This window comes from Mesoplodon densirostris, chromosome 1 (genome assembly GCF_025265405.1).
Source record: "Mesoplodon densirostris isolate mMesDen1 chromosome 1, mMesDen1 primary haplotype, whole genome shotgun sequence".
Classification (NCBI taxonomy): Eukaryota; Metazoa; Chordata; class Mammalia; order Artiodactyla; family Ziphiidae; genus Mesoplodon; species Mesoplodon densirostris.
In genome coordinates this window covers 228,231,344-228,248,083 of record NC_082661.1, presented here as the reverse complement: position 1 = coordinate 228,248,083, position 16,740 = coordinate 228,231,344, and the positions used below count along the sequence as shown (strand labels likewise).

General features: G+C 42.2%; 1 protein-coding gene and 1 non-coding gene across 3 annotated transcripts in view; both read left to right on the top strand.

Annotated features, from left to right (window-relative positions):
* Positions 1–11,836: 11,836 nt before the first annotated feature.
* Positions 11,837–11,908, top strand: TRNAK-UUU (transfer RNA lysine (anticodon UUU)). Its single transcript has one exon. It is a non-coding gene; the product is annotated as a tRNA-Lys (tRNA).
* A 4,236-nt stretch (positions 11,909–16,144) lies between these two features.
* Positions 16,145–16,740, top strand: part of OTUD4 (OTU deubiquitinase 4) — a 41,267-nt gene continuing 40,671 nt past the window's right edge. Inside the window, exon 1 of one of the 2 annotated variants that reach the window (XM_060115865.1) lies at positions 16,145–16,385. In XM_060115865.1, the coding sequence (XP_059971848.1) occupies positions 16,227–16,385 (159 nt within the window). In that variant the 5' untranslated portion in view covers positions 16,145–16,226. The remainder of the gene's footprint in view (positions 16,386–16,740) is intronic. The other variant, XM_060115856.1, reaches the window with a different exon arrangement.

The following is a 16,740-nucleotide window of genomic DNA, read 5'->3' as shown; positions in this document are numbered from 1 at the left end:
ACTGACACAGCAGTGTGAAGCAACCATACTCCAATAAAAAATAAAACAACAGTAAAATATGATGGCTTTTCAAAGATACTAGAAACTAATTTTATAATTGAATTAACAGCTACCATTTAATGAGCATTTAAGTACTAATTTAAATATGTATATAAAAGAATCTTAAATGGAAAGTTAAAAAAAAAGCTAGCTAAGTCTATAATTGTCTAATCAAAGCAGGAATGGGATAGGACAAGGGCTAAAAATCTACACTAACATGAATCAAGCCTTTTAAAAACTTCACTTCCTCCTCTAATATATATTTATGCTGTGATTCCTGAGTTTCACTAGTCATAGAAGATGCTTGATATTTGCTTAAGTTTTTTTTTAAACTTATTTATCTAATTTATTTATTTTTGGCTGCATTGGGTCTTCATTGGTGCGCGTGAGCTTTCTCTAGTTGCGGCGCGTGGGGACTAGTCTTTGTTGCGGTGCACGGGCTTCTCATTGTGGTGGCTTCTCGTTGCAGAGCACAGGCTCTAGGCATGTGGGCTTCATTAGATGCAGCATGTGGGCTCAGTAGTTGTGGCACACAGGCTTAGTTGCTCCACAACATGTGGGATCTTCCTAGACCAGGGCTTGAACCCGTGTCCCCTGCATTGGGAGGCAGATTCTTAACCACTGCGCCACCAGGGAAGCCCATTTGCTTAGTTTTGTATTGGTAACAGATGGAATGAGGCAAAGCATAGCAAATGAGTATGCATCATCAGAGTGCAATCAGGAGAGAGAAACCACATAGTAATCTGAACAGGGAAAGCTCAACATAAAGAATTATTAAATATAACGGGATTGGAGTGAAAAGAGATTGACTGGTAAGAAGTAAAGAGAACTGTAAAGGATATGCAAATAGCAGATTTAGGGAGTGGTCACTCCCCACAAGGCTGACCTACAGCACCAAGGAAGGGACCCCTTAGTGCAGACATCCAGAGCTCATTGGAAATAGCATGGCCTTTGCTCACCAGATGGCAAAGCTTCCGGTGGTGCCATACTGGTGAAACTTGCTGGAAACCTCCTCCCAGAATTGCTGGGAGAACTTGTTCATGGGGAAACACCTTGGCTCCAGCACTCTGCTGTGAAGTCACCCAAGAGGTGTCATGAGAAGCTGCTTATAGGGAGGTGCCATATGCTAAGGGTCCTGGGTGCTGCTAACCAGTGCAAGAGCCTGAGGAGAAGACTGGACTTCAACCAGCAAGAGAAACTCCTTTCTCCTCCAGCGTTCTCCCAACCCCCTCTACTGACAAAGCTTAGCATCATGCCAACCGACAAAGGAGGAGGTCCAGCTTCATTATCACAGAGCAGGCAGTGAAAGGTGAACTTGGAACTGAGAGACAATGAATCAGTAACTGGCACAGAGTATTTATGGGATTTTCCTAAATACCCATCTTGAAGAAATACCATCAACCTTATTCTGCTGTACTCAAATACACCTTAGCCAGAGAAGGAGGAGAGCATATAGAGTCTCAGGAAGCTCTACAAATCCTGTAACAATGCAACAATCACGAGAAGAGATTTTTGGTTCAGAATAGATGACTGATGATGGGAATTTGGTAGTCTCTTACTTTGATCTGGGGAATGGCATGGAAATATATTACTAAGTGACCTTTAGCTCTACAGATGCAATGGAAACTACGTACAGCTAAAGTTAATTTTACTTTTATAAAAATATGTGACATACGCTAAGAAAAAGAAACTCAAATATTTATTTTATATGGGAATTCATTCACTGGTAGAAGAGGCTATACAGGTGGTGTTTAGGCATGTTGAAAAACAAATATGGCATGTTCATACTTAGAGACTTCAAAATTTAATTAGGAAGATGATATGGGTTGAACTAACTAAGGGGCAAAACGTACCAGTTTTTCTTTTCTTTTTCGGTTCAGCCTTTCCATATCTTTGTAAAGGAAGTGTTGGATGCCCTTACATGTTACAGCTAGCAGAGCTTAGTATTGTATCAGTCACGAAAAGAAAGATAAAAGAAAAAAGAAAAACACTAGGTATTTTAACAGGGGAGATACTCAGAGCTGACAGCAGAAGCAACAGCTGCCTCTAGATCTGGGGAAACGGAAGGAAGGCTACTGGGATTATCATTCACCTCCTGGGAGGAAGGGCCCTTCTAGAACTGGGTATCCATCCGCATCTGAGAAATGAACGCTGCCTGGCTACCTGGAGGTCGCGGGGGGGGGGGGCCGGGGGAGGGAGGGAGAAGCTGGGGGTGCTGAAAGAAGCTGGGTCAACACAGGCAGGAACAGGAAAAAAACCAGGAAAGAAGCCCCTCTCTCTTCCTCTGAACTTCTAGTCTCCCTCTAGCGCCTCCTATTGGCAGAATTTAGCAGCCAGCCGGCAAAGGAGTCTGGGAAATGTAATTCACAAAGTTCCAGTCCTGGCGTCAATACAGAAGCTATAAAAGGGTCAGTTTGGGATTGAGGGCCTATAGCTAAATAATGAGTCCCGTGAGCTAGCTGAAGGGCATTATTTAGAATTTTTTTCTTCTTTTTTGTTTTGTCTTTTCATATTTTAGGGAGGGAAAGAGTGGCCATCACTACATGTCACAGTGGAGTGGGGAATGTGGCTTTTTCTTAGTTCAGCACCCTCATTAGTCTGGTAGGTGTCTGAAGGCCCTACTGGGACCTTAACAAAACTTAAGCCATTGAGTGAAACCTCTGTACTCAGCTGGTAGTCAGCTGTCAAGCTGGGGGTCTGCCAGCATGCCTGCCAAGGGAGTTGGTGTGTGTAGGGGCCTGGAGTTAACCTTTGTGAAGGCTGGGGGAGCTGGCCAGCCAGTAAGGCCTCCCAGTAATCCTTAGTCCATTCATCTGGCATTTTTTGGGCATGAGGCTTGTACTTTCTCTGACATTTTTTCCTACGTTTATATCCCAAGAATCAGCCCCTATTTCACCTCTCTCCACATGCTTTCAGCCTTATACATATATTTTCTTTTTATATAGTGGCACACAAATCAAATGTCCTATTCTTTTTTGTTGTTGTTGTTTGTTTATGTGATACACGGGCCTCTCACTATTGTGGCCTCTCCCATTGCAGAGCACAGGCTCCGGACGTGCAGGCTCAGCGGCCATGGCTCATGGGCCCAGCCGCTCTGCGGCATGTGGGATCTTCCCGGACCGGGGCACGAACCTGTGTCCCCTGCATCGGCAGGCGGACTCTCAACCACTACGCCACCAGGGAAGCCCTCAAATGTCCTATTCTTAAATTTCTTTCACAACAGACCTTGATAGCCTGTTAAAACCCATGCTTAGCTCAATAGTCTATGGGCTAGTGACGAGTCTTTACACAGATTAGGGAAATACTTTATTTGTTCTCAGGAGTGGCAGTGGAAGTGCCTTCTTCCCTAGAATGTGTTTATTGCAAAGAAAGAAAACATATTAAAAGAAGTAGAAAGTTCATACCTGTTACATTTTTCTCATCCTACTGGCATTAAGTTTTAACTTTTCTTGCCACTCTATTTTCCTCTTTTACATCTGAGATTAACTATGGATAAGATTTTCATAAAAACAGATAATTAAAAGACTAAAAGTGTTATTAGTAAAGTTACAGATGTTTTTCCTAGAAGAAGACTAACCGATATGCTTATTATATTATGAAACTAATCAGACTAAATATTTTAACTGTTTTTGCTAATTGAGGAAAAAGAAAACAACACTAATTGAATTGATTGAAAACATAATAGATTTTGGCACAAGAAAATGTACTCGCTTTATAAAACTGAACCTTGTAGTGGACTTCAAGGCAAATAGTAAAATGCATTCATTTTTGGCTTTTAAGTTTATTTCAAATACTTGCACTCCATTTTATTTATTTTTTATAACCTCTACTGAAGTGTAATTCACATGCCATAAAATTCACTGTTTTAAATTGCACAATTTCATGGTTTTTAGTATAGTCAGAGAGTTGTGCAACCATTACCATGATCTAATTTTAGAACATCTCCATCCCCCCTCAAAAATGGTATGTATTAGCAGTTACTCCCCATTTTTTCCACCCTGCAGGCTGGGTCAACCATAAATCTGCTTTCTGTCTCTATAAATATGCTTATACTGGGCATTTCGTATAAATGGAATTATACATGTGGACTTTTGTGACAGGCTTTCTTCATTTAGCATAATGTTTTCAAGGTTCATTCATTTTGTAGTGTATATCAGTACTTCTTTCATTTTTATTTCTGAATGCTATTCCATTAAAGGGCTATACCATATTTTATTTACCCATCCATCATTTGATGAGCATTTGGGTTGTTTCTACTTTTTGGTTATTATGAGTAATGTTGTTGTGAACGTTAGAATACAAGTTTTTGTGTGGACATGTATTTTTGTGGGTTTTTTTAAACATCTTTATTGGAGTAAAATTGCTTTACAGTGTTGTGTGAGTTTCTGCTGTATAACAAAGTGAGTCAGCTATATGCATATGTATATCCCCATATCCCCTCCCTCTTGCGTCTCCCTCCCACCCTCCTTATCCCACCCCTCTAGGTGGTCACAAAGCACCGAGCTGATCTCCCTGTGCTGTGCAGCTGCTTCCCACTAGCTATCTATTTTACATTTGGTAGTGTATATATGTCCATGCCACTCTCTCACTTCGTCCCAGCTTACCCTTCCCCTCCCCGTTTTAATTTTTTGAACATGTACCTCAGAGTAGAATTGCTAGATCATATGGTAACTCTATGTTTAACATTTTGAGAAACTGGCAAACTGTTTTTCCAAAGTGGCTGCACCATTTTACAATCCCTTCAGCAATGTGTGAGGGTCCCAATTTCTTCACATCCTTACCAAAATTTGTTGTCTGTCTTTTTTGTTTGTAACCATCCTAGTGGATGTGCAGGGGGTATCTCATTGTGCTTTTGATTTATATAACCATAATTAATAATGAGCATTTTTTTCATGTGCTTATTGATCGTTTGTATATTTTTTGGAGAAACAAATAGGGATTATGTTCAATCTGTAGATTTGTGTAGAATTGCCATCTTAACATTATTAAGTCTTCTGATCCATGAATATGTAATGTCTGTCCATGTATTTATGTATTCTTTAATGTCTTTCAACAAGCAATGCAGTTTTGCCCAAGTTCTTGAACTTCTTTTGTAAATTTATTACTGAGATCTTACTCTTTGTGATGCCATTGTATATAGAGTTGTTTTCTTTTTCTTTTTTTCTTTTTTTGTGGTACGCAGGCCTCTCACCACTGTGGCCTCTCCTGTTGTGGAGCATAGGCTCCGGACGCGCAGGCCCAGCGGCCATGGCCCACGGGCCCAGCCGCTCTGCAGCATGTGGGATCCTCCCGGACCGGGGCACGAACCTGTGTCCCCCGCATCAGCAGGTGGACTCACAACCACTGCGCCACCAGGCAAGCCCATAGAGTTGTTTCCTTGATGTCATTTTTAGATCGTCCATTGCTATTGTGTAGAAATAATTTTTTTATTGATCTTGTATCCCACAACCTTGCTGAACTTGTTCATTAATTCTTAAAGTTTTCTAGTGGATTCCATTTTATTTTTTCAGTGAAAATGTATCTTTGGTATGTGTTTCATATATGTACTTCCTTTACTTTTAGAAAAACTTTTCTCTTCATGTATAATTCTATTGTCAGCTTTTGTTTAAACTCTTGCTCCTCGATAGTACCTCTCTATTTTGTAACTTGTAAATTTAGCCACTGCAAAGATTTGCTGAACAAACCTTCAAATAAAAGTATATTCACACAAGCAGATTAACAAATCTAGATCCGCATATAAAAGTAATGAGACAAACAGTTTCTCAAAATTAGAATGTTTATGAAGAATGATCTTTGTATATATCAGTTTGTGATTGTCCATTGCCACATGGTGGGAAGAAGGCACTAACCTTTCTAAAGGTTAGATTGACTAGCTCAACAAGACATGAGAGATAAAGATACAGTGATGACTGGGATCAGAGAATCTCCAGTAGGAGTCAAGATAGTGCTGCAGACGGCGACAAAATCAGGGCAATCTAGACTTATTTCGTGATCCTCACTGAAAAAAAATCTATAGAAACACTCATTATGTTGTTGTTGTTGTTTTTTCATTATGTTGTTTTGTATTTGTTTTTAAATTATTACTTCAGACTTCTGTTATTCCACTCAAGATGGAATAACAGGGAGTTTATTTACCGTCCCTCCTGAAATAACCAAAAATGCAGGCAAAATATATGAAACAATGGTTTTCAAGACAATGGATGTTAGAAAACAAAGGACAGTGATCACTGAAAGATGGGAAACAGATGTTGTGAGTCTATTACCCCAGCTTAATGTCTGGAGAGAGGTTTTAGGCCATGGTACAGAGAGAGAGAACCCAGGCAAAATCTTACAAAGGTCAAGGTATGGGGAGAGGGGCATGGAGCTTCCACCCACTCTGAGCGCCCCACTCCCCCCGAATCTCCCTGTGTTAACCAATCCAGAAGCTCTCCAAATCTTGTCCTTGTGGGATTTTATGGAGGCTTCATTGCATAAGCACGATTGATTAAATCACTGGCCATCCGTGATTGAGCTCCACCTTCAGCCCCTCTCTCCTCTCAGGAAGCTGGGGTAGGACTAAAAGTTCCAACCCTTTATTCATAATTGGTTCTCCAGTCAACCAGCCCATCCTTAGGTTACTGAGGGGTGTTCCAAAAAAGCCGCCTGTGAACAAAGGGGCCTTTATCACTCTCTTCATTTAGGAAATTCCAAGAGTTTAGGAGCTCTGTGCCAGGAACTGAGAGGAACAAAGACTATATATGTATATTTCTTATTATAAATCCCAATATCACAGGCAGTTTCTTATGAGGTTATACACACACTTATCAAATGACCCAGCCATTAGGTAATTTGCCCAAGAGAAATAAAGAGTTCACAGCAGCTTTATTTTTAATAGCTTCAACTTGGAAATAACCCAAATGTCCATCAACAGGTGAATGCATAAACAATGTGTGTGTCCAGACAATGAAATGCCACTCAGGAATGAAAAGAAATGAACTATTGATACATGAATGGATCAGTCTAAGATAAATATGCTGAGTGAACAAAGTCAAACAAAAAAGAGTTCATTTAGAAAGAGTTCCATTCATATAAAACACTAGAAAATGCAAACTAATCTCCAGTTTCTGTTATGAACTGAATTGGATCCCCTCAAAATTATCTGTTAAAGTCCTAACCTTCAGTACCTCACAATGTAACTGTTTTTGAAAATAGTGTTTTAAGGGGGTAATTAATTTAAAATGAGGTCATGAGGGTGAGCTCTAATCCAATCTAACTGGCGTCCTTTTAAGAAGACATTTCTACTCAGATGGATACAGAGAGAAAACCATGTGAAGTCACATGGAAAAGATGTCCATCTACAAGCTGAGGAGAGATTACTCAAAGAAATCAATTTTGAGGACACCTTGATCTTGAACTTCTACCCTTCAGAATTGTGATAAAATGAATTTCTGTTGTTTAAGCCATGCAGTCTGTGGTATTTTATTATAGCAGCCCTAGCAAACTAATACAGTGACAGAAAACAGCAGTAGTTACATGAAGAATTGAGGGTTGGGGGGGGATGGGGTAAAGAGATTATATAATAAAAGGGAATAGGAAACAGTGAGGGTAATGGATATGTTCATTATCTTGATTGTGGTGATGGTTTCATACATATAGACATACGTCAAGACTTATCAAATTGTACACTTTAAATATGTACATTTTATTGTGTATCATTTACATTCTCAATAAAGCTATTAAAATTATTTCACTTAATTTTTACAGTGCTCTTCCAAATCTATGTTAGTTTTATGTTCCATATCTATGGAACAGTAGTATATTCCACGTCTATGTTAGTTTTAATTATGATGGTACACTTTTGTATTTTAATTAACAATGCCTTATTATATGTTCTTACTTTAATTTTAAAGTATTGGTATTTTATATTGCAGTCATCTTAAGCAATATAATTCTGTCTTTATATGTCTTTGTCTAATGGTATTACAGGCATACCTCATTTTATTGTGCTTTTCTTTATTGTGCTTTACAGATATTGTGTTTTTCACAAATCAAAAATTTATGGCAGGGCTTCCCTGGTGGCACAGTGGTTAAGAATCCGCCTGCCAGTGCAGGGGACATGGGTTCGAGCCCTGGTCCGGGAAGATCCCACATGCCGCAGGGCAATTAAGCCTGTGCGCCACAACTACTGAGCCTGTGCTCTAGAGCCCGTGAGTCACAACTACTGACCCCGTGCGCCTAGAGCCCGTGCTCCACAACAAGAGAAGCCACCGCAATGAGAAGCCCACGTACCACAACAAAGAGTAGTCCCTGCTCTCCGCAACTGGAGAAAGCCGCGTACAGCAACAAAGAACCAAAGTAACCAAAAATAAATAAATAAATTTATAAAAAAAACATTTGTGGCAACCCAACATCGAGTAAGTTTTTTGGCATCATTTTTCCAACAATATTTGCTCACTTCATGTCTCTGTGACACATTTTCATAATTCTCACAATATTTCAAATATTTTTGAGGCATGACCCTTCAGCAAAAAGATTACAACTGACTGAAGGCTCAGATGATGGTTAGCAGTTTTTAGCAATAAAGTATTTTTAAAACAAGGTACGTACTTTTTTTTCTAGACATAATGCTATTGCACACTTGATAAACTACTGTGTAGTATAAACATAACTTTTATATGCAGTGGGAAACCAAAAATTTCATGTGACTTGCTTTATGGCAATGGTCTGGAACTGAACCCACAATATCTCCGAAGTATGCTTATATATATAAAACCATGAGTACAACGTAAAGACTGCAATCTTTAAGAATTTTTTGTGATGATCTAGAACAGGGATTATGGACTTGGAATACAGGTCAACTGTCTATTTCCTCCTCTCACATTAATTTAAAAATCCATAATTTCCTTTTCTTGGGTGGTATGCACTGCCCCTCTGCTGCCGTCCGAATTTTCAGATGTTCCCAGGTATGCTGGGTGATCTTCAGAATTCCCTGGGGAGACTCATAAAACACAGATTCCTCTGCCCTATCCCTTGTTATTCTGATTCAAGAAAACTGGAGTGGGATTCAGAAAACTAACGTTTTTTATTATAGAACATTTCAAACATGTGCAAAGTGGAAGGAATAGTATAATGAGCACCCATATATACCTCACCTAATGTCAACAATAATTATCTCATGGCCCAATCTTTGATTCATCTATCCTCATCCTCTCCCTTCAATACCAGTGATCTGTAGTTTGCAGAAGTTATCTGCGTGATTGTGATCAACGTACACACAAACACACACACACATCATTAAAAGGATCAGTAGTATTCTAATTGTGCTTTTTTATTGGCTGCATTGGGTTTTCGTTGCTGCCCGCGGGCTTTCTCTAGTTGCGGTGAGCAGGGGCTACTCTTCGTTGCGGTGCGCGGGCTTCTCATTTCGGTGACTTCTCTTGTTGCGGAGCACAGGCTCTAGGTGCGTGGGCTTCAGTAGTTGCAGCACGTGGGCTCAGTAGTTGTGGTGCACAGGCTCGGTAGTTGTGGCTCGTGGGCTCTAGAGCACAGGCTCAGTAGTTGTGACGCACAGGCTTAGTTGCTCCGTGGCATGTGGGATCTTCCCGGACCAGGGATTGAACCCGTGTCCCCTGCATTAGCAAATGGATTCTTAACCACTGCGCCACCAGGGAAGCTCCCTGTTTGTTCATATTAAAATGTAGTTAATCAATTTGCTACTGTTGAACATTTACATTATCTTCAATTATTTGTCTATAAAGAAAAATATGATGTATAACCTGACACACAGTCTTGGCCAAATACTTATGCCACAACTACAGGTTCCATAATTATACATCTTCATTCTAAATATTTTTCTCATTGAGAGATTTATTGGAAATACATGAAAATATTAAATGAATATTTATCGAATTGCTAATCTGAACACACAAAAGCAAATACATTCTTAGTCACTTGGGAAATACAAGATAATCTTAAATTCTATAAGCCTACAAAGAGTTTACAATCCCACACTGGGGAGCTAAAGTCAATTCCTTGTAAGGCAACTTTGTGAGTTTTCTCAGGGTGGGAATCGAGAGATGGTAGTGGAAAGAGAGGTAAAGCCTGGAAATATGTGGGGTTTATTTGCAGAGATGGTGGAGCCTGACTAGCTGTTTGTATAAGAGCCTTAGTCTACTGTGAGATTTTTAGTCTTTCAAGTTTGGGCATGGCAATGTGCTGACCTCACAAGGAAGTGACAGCTGCTAAGAGAAACTAAACTATAGTTTGATTCCATTTACTTAGTTCATCCCCTGAAGCCCAGGAGAGTTTCAAAATGAGGAGGTAGCCAACAGTGCCAACGTAGCAGCTGAAGGAGAAATGCAGATTGGTGATGAAAAAGTCATTGGTTGAAATAACATCAGAAAACCTTTACGGAAGTCCTTCAACATTTGGGATTCCCAAATTTTCAGGAAAAAACAATTTTTCTGAACTTTCCAGAAAAAAAAAATGTTCTGTGCAACTAAGGAAGTAACTCTTGTACATAAATTCTATTTGGCCCCAAATACCACTACCTATTTAATATTGAAAGAAAAATATGCTAGAATACATAGATTAAGTAATTATAACAAGAACAACAACAAAAAATGGTTGGTTAAATAAATTTATTTTTCTCTCACAAAATAGCCCAAGCCTTCATTGCCTTGAAGCATTCAGGGGCCCTGTTTCTTTCATCTACTTGCTCTGTTCTCTTAGGGTGTTGTCTTTGTAATCAATGCTGGCTTTGTTTCAACCATGTTTTCAAATGAGCCCAAAGGAAGCAGGAAAGACTATTGAGGGCAGGAGCCTTCGTCTTTAAGGAGATGACCTGGAAGTTAAACTCATCATTTTTTTTTAATTTTTATTTTTTAAAATTAATTAATTAATTAAATTTTGGCTGCATTGGGTCTTTGTTGCTGTGCGCGGACTTTCTCTAGTTGCTGCGAGTGGGGGCTGTTATTCATTGCTGCGGTGCACAGGCTTCTCATTGCGGGGGCTTCTCCTGTTGTGGAGCATGTGCCCTAGTCTAGGCATGCCGGCTTCAGTAGTTGTAGCACACGGACTCAGTAGTTCTGTATCGCAGGCTATAGAGCGCAGGCTCAGTAGTTGTGGTGCATGGGCTTAGTTGCTCCATGGCACATGGGATCTTCCCAGACCAGGGATCAAACCTGTGTCCCCTGCATTGGCAGGCAGATTCTTAATCACTGCACCACCAGGGAAGTCCCAAACTCATCAATTCTGCTCACATCTCATTGGCCTACAATAGTCACATGGTCACATTTAGTTCAAAGGTAGGCTGGGAAATGTGTGCATGGCCATCCAGCTAATATTCAGGAGAAATGAAATGCAAAGGTGAGGACAGTTAGCAGTCTAGCACATAGAATCTGAAAGAAATAGGTCTTTCTTCATAAAATAGGTTTCTTGTAGGATTTAATTACTTTAATTTTTATAGAAAACAAACCAAAATGCTATGGGACAATGAAGCCCAGACATTTTAGGTTTTTCTATTTTTGTAAAGGATTTTATAAATTAAAAAAAATTCCACTTACTGGCAACTTAGAGAAATAGTAAAACCATAAGGATATTAAATTAGTGGTTATTTTAATGAATTATTGACATACGTTATATGTCTACCTAGTAAAGAGAAACAATGGAGTGTTATATCTGTATTACTTACTAATTGCTGTATAACCAATTATTCCAAAATTTAGGAGCTTAACACAGCAAACATTTATTATCTCACATAGTTTCTGAGGTCAAGAATCTCAGAATCTCAGAATTAAGAATCTCAGACCTGGGGAATTCCCTGGTGGTCCAGTGGTTAGGATTCCATGCTTTCACTGGCGGGGCCTGGGTTCAATCCCCAGTCAGGGAAAAAAAAAGAATCTCAGACTTTGGCTGGATGGTTCCAGCTCAGGGTTTCTCATGAGGTTGCAGTCGTCTGAAAGCTTGACTGGGTTGGAGGACTCACTTCAAAGGTGACTCACATGGCAGTTGACTGAGGCTCCAGTTCCCCACCAAGAGAACTTCTCTGTAAGTTTGTCCAGGACCCATAGCAACCAGCTTCCACCAGAGTCCCCCACAAGACAGGGAGTGTAAGAGAACACCAAAATGCCAAAAGGGTCTCTTATCACCTAATTTCAGCCATGATGTACCATCACTTTTGTTCTATTCTATTGATCAAGCAGACCAATCTTGCTATAAGGTGGAGGCAATTATACAGGAGTGTGAATACCAGGAGGCAGGGATCATTGGGGGCCATCTCTGAGGGTGGCTACCATAACCCCTAACCTGTTATTGGAAAAAAATCTGCAGAAAATCTACCATTTTTTAGAACAAAAAAATTCCACCGGATACAATTATCTCCAGTGTGTCAGAGCAAACAAACGGACTTGAGGTGTTTAACTGTGTACAAGAAAAAAAGTCGACACACTTGCATAAGATGACTTTAATTCCATTAGGTTCTAAGGAGCGTTGAATCCTTCAGGTTATATTTGATTAAAATGTCTGTTCTTCACTTTTGCTAATCAGAAATGGCTTCCTCAGAGCGAACATCGTCAATCAGATGTGGTTTCTTGAAAAGTTTCAGAGGTTAATGTCAACAAGTGAATTTGAAAGCAAGTGAATTTCTGTAAGTATCGGTCCAGTTTAAAGTCATGGGATCCTTTAACATTGCCTAAACAGCGAGCTATATTTGGGGATTTGGCATACAGAGGGTCTGTCTTGGATCAGGTCTCAAAATACCTAAAGGATTTCCTTAAACAGGCCCAGGGTCAGATACAACAGGTGTTTTACTTCTAATTTTGGAACCCAAAGCAGCCAGTTTAGAGTGAGGCTGTTCTGCACTCATTCAGTAAGAGTGAGGATAATAAGTAATTTTGCCAAGACCTCATGTGTAGAAAAGACTGGAAATGTGTTATTCTTCTAATACTTCTGATAACAAACCACATTTTTACAAGATAACAAAGAATTGCGATGAATTCTGATAAAGGCCTCTGTTTTCTTAGTACTTAATAATTCATTTTTAAAAATATCAAAAATCAACTTTAGTGCCAGCCAGAATACTTTTTTTTAAAAAATTTATTTTATTTTATTTTATTTATTTATTTATCTTTGGATGCCTTGGGTCTTCGTTGCTGCGCACGGGCTTTCTCTAGTTATGGGGAGCGGGGGCTACTCTTCGTTGTTGTGCTCGGACTTCTCATTGCAGTGGCTTCTCTTGTTGCGGAGCACGGGCTCTAGGTGCGCAGGCTACAGTAGTTGTGGCATGCAGGCTCAGTAGTTGTGGTACATGGGCTTAGTTGATCCGTAGCATGTGGGGTCTTCCCGGACCAGAGCTCGAACCCGTGTCCCCTGCATTGGCAGGCGGACTCTCAACCACTGTGCCACCAGGGAAACCCCAGCCAGAATACTTAAATGATCGTATCCATTTGATTATACTATTATCAGTGAATTACATTTTTGCAATGGAAAATAGAGACATTGTAGTGTTAATGATGTATTTGGTTTCCTTTTCAGAGTATTTCAAAGAATTTGGGGCTTTAGAAAATGGTGATGTTATATACGTTATTAAAAATATATGGGGCTTCCCTGGTGGCGCAGTGGTTGGGAGTCCGCCTGCCGATTCAGGGGACGCAGGTTCGTGCCAAAATATATATATATATATATATATATATATATATATATATATATATATATATATATGGGTGTATGTAAGCACATTTAAATAACATTAAAATATGGATAAGGCTTAAAATGGAAAATATGCTTGAAACACTGTTAGCCACTCAAAATGAAATTATTGTGCATATAAAAAATGAGCAAAGCTTTTTGAATGACTTCTAAAAATATTAGAGCAAATGTAATCATGAACATTTCAATTACAAAGTAAGGTTTGATAAATTTTCAAACGTGAAGCCCCTGGAAATATGTTTCTAATATATCCTCAAGATAATTAGCAGTGCAATCTTAGCATGCTAGGCACAGATTTCCCATAAATACATATTGAATATGAGATAAGCTTCAGAATTCTTATTGAAGGAATAGTAACATAAATATTAGGAAAGGCATAGTTTTCTTTTGGCATATCAGAGTCTGTTGCTTATTAATACTACAGAATCTACTCATTTTAAGAATTCAATATTTAAGCTCTATAGTTTAGATATTACTTTACTTTCAATTCCTCTGTGGGTTTATAAGGCAAGCCATATTTAAAAAAAAAAAAAGAAAAGCAAGCCATGTTGTAGGTAGTAGCAATATTGCATAATTCTTTTTGAGTGGAATGAGAAGTATATGCAATGCATATATTTTTAAAGAAAGAAAAGCAACAGGTTTGACTTGAAACTAGATTTTTCTAAAAGTGATTCTGAAGTGTTTATTTCTCTACAAAATGTGCAAAATTTAATAATGGGACAAGAAAATTCATTTAGGTTAGAATACTTTTTTTGTATTCTCTAATGCAAAAAATTGGATACTTTAAACTTAAGAAATCAAATTTAGAAGTTCAAAGGAAAGTGAATATGGGAGTCATTGTTTGCATCAAGTACCGAAAACAAATTTCTAAAATAGAACTTTCGGTAATTTGCACTGGGCTCTCACCATCTGGCCTGCCTTGCCCCCATTCCAAAGAGTCTGTCTGACCACATGTCTAAACCTACAGAAACTCTCCAGTCCCCCCAGCCCCATCCTGGCGCACCATGGCCTCAAGGCTGGAGTAGATTTTATGGTTAACCATGTCTTTAAATGATTAGGACACCAGATGCTATTGTACTTTAGTATAAATAAAATTCTGGTGTCACAAAAACATGCTAGATAAATTCTAGGTTCTAAAGCATATATTGTCATTCAACTTCGTAGGGTGGGAAGTTGAACGGGAATCCTCCAGCAAGCACTGCTGGAACCCAGGGCAAGTCCAGCACGTTATCAAGCAATTACGAGATGAATTTTTCAAGAAAAAATATCTAAGTTTTTCCGACCGGCGACCATCTCTTTGTGCCGGGGTGGGCAGCTACAGTGGCACGGTGAACCAAAATGTCTGTGGCAAAGGCATCATCTTGCTATAGTGCACGAGCTGTACATCTAATCTCTAATAGGAATCAGCAGGCCACGGTTGATTTATGGACAGCCTGTGTAGCCCCGCACGGTGCCAGTTCCAGGAGCCTTCGCCAATTAGCTCTATTTTCTGTTTAAGCCGTTAAAGCCACCTCCATGGAAACGCCAGGAGAAGAGGCCGGGGAGGGGAGCAGACAGGTGCGCCCTCTGTTTGGAAATACACAAAAGGCCGACCCAGCAGCCTCACTGTCCCTGGCGACTCCACGCACGCAGCGCGCGCGCACTTCCCGCGGCCCCGCGGCGCAGTGGGCGGCCGGCCGGGCGGGGCGGCGCGCGCAGGTTGCTGCGCGTCGGCTGGCTGAGACCCTCGGCCTGCTCGCGGACACTGTGCCCGGGAAGCGCGAAGCCGGCTCCGGGCGGCGCCGGCGCCGGCGCCCGCGCTGTAGGGACTTGTAGTCCCCGTGCCTCCCGAGTGCCTCCCCCGGGTAGGCCGGCCGCGCGTCCCCGCCCGCCGCAGGCCGACTTCCTGCCGCTGGCCAAACTACACTTCCCGCCGTCCTCTCCGCTGTGTGGCTGAAAGCGAAAACAAAATCTGGGCTGCGAGCGTGCTGCCCTCCGCTGGGCGCCCCCGCCCGCTCCCCGCCCCTCCGGCGCCCTCCTGCGAGGTGGGGAGACGAAAGGCCGCGTCTTTCTCTTTCGGCTTCCTCGGCTCCCGGTGTTTGGGCCGCAGGCCTCGCTTTACCTGAGCCGGCTCTGCGCGCGCTCAGGTGCGGGGCTTTCCTCGCCTCCGCCGGGTCGGGACAAGGAAACTTGTGGGGGCGGCGACCCCCGGGCGCAGTTTCTGAGCCGGGCGGCGAGGCCGCAGGGAAGTGACTCCTCGCTCTCGGGTTTTCGTGAATTTCCCCCCCGGTGCCCCTGGGCGCGTGGGCCCTCGGGAGGTGGCCGCGTGCCCCTGGCCATGCATTAGGCAGGGCTCCCCTATGCGCGCGGACTGCTGCCTCGGGCCGCCGCCTGCAGCCGCCGTCGCGTGCCCAGCCCGAGCCCGAGCCGCCGCCCGCCCCAGGCCGGGGCGTCGAGGAGCCGGCGGCGCGGCCATGTGGGGCTAGCCCGCGCCGCGCCGGGCCTGCAGCGCGACCGGCAACATGGAGGCGGCCGTCGGCGCCCCAGACGGCGGCGACCAGGGCGGTGCGGCGCCCCGGGAGGACGCGACGCCCATGGACGCCTATCTGCGGAAACTGGGCTTGTATCGGAAACTAGTCGCCAAGGACGGGTCGTGCCTGTTCCGGGCCGTGGCGGAGCAGGTAATGGGGCGGGGGCCGGGCGGGGGGAAGCGGCGGGGCCGGGTGGGAAGCGGCGGGCGGGCCGGGCCGCCTATCTCCCGGGCTGCGCGTGGCCCCGGCGTCGCCACAGCGGCCCATTGTCGCGCCGGAACCGGACGTTGCTCCGGGTCTGGAAGCTCTAAATCGAAACTTAAAAACCTGTAAATTATCTGGGTGTCGTCCCTCCTGGCGAAGAGGTAATGAGTTGAGGCCAACCCGTGAGGCCTGCGGAGAGCCTTGTACCCTTGCTTGATGGCTGGCGACAGGGAGAAATGTTCTTTTCCCCTCCTCTTGGTTTTATAAGCACAGAGTTCCCACCAGTAAACCGAATGTTTCC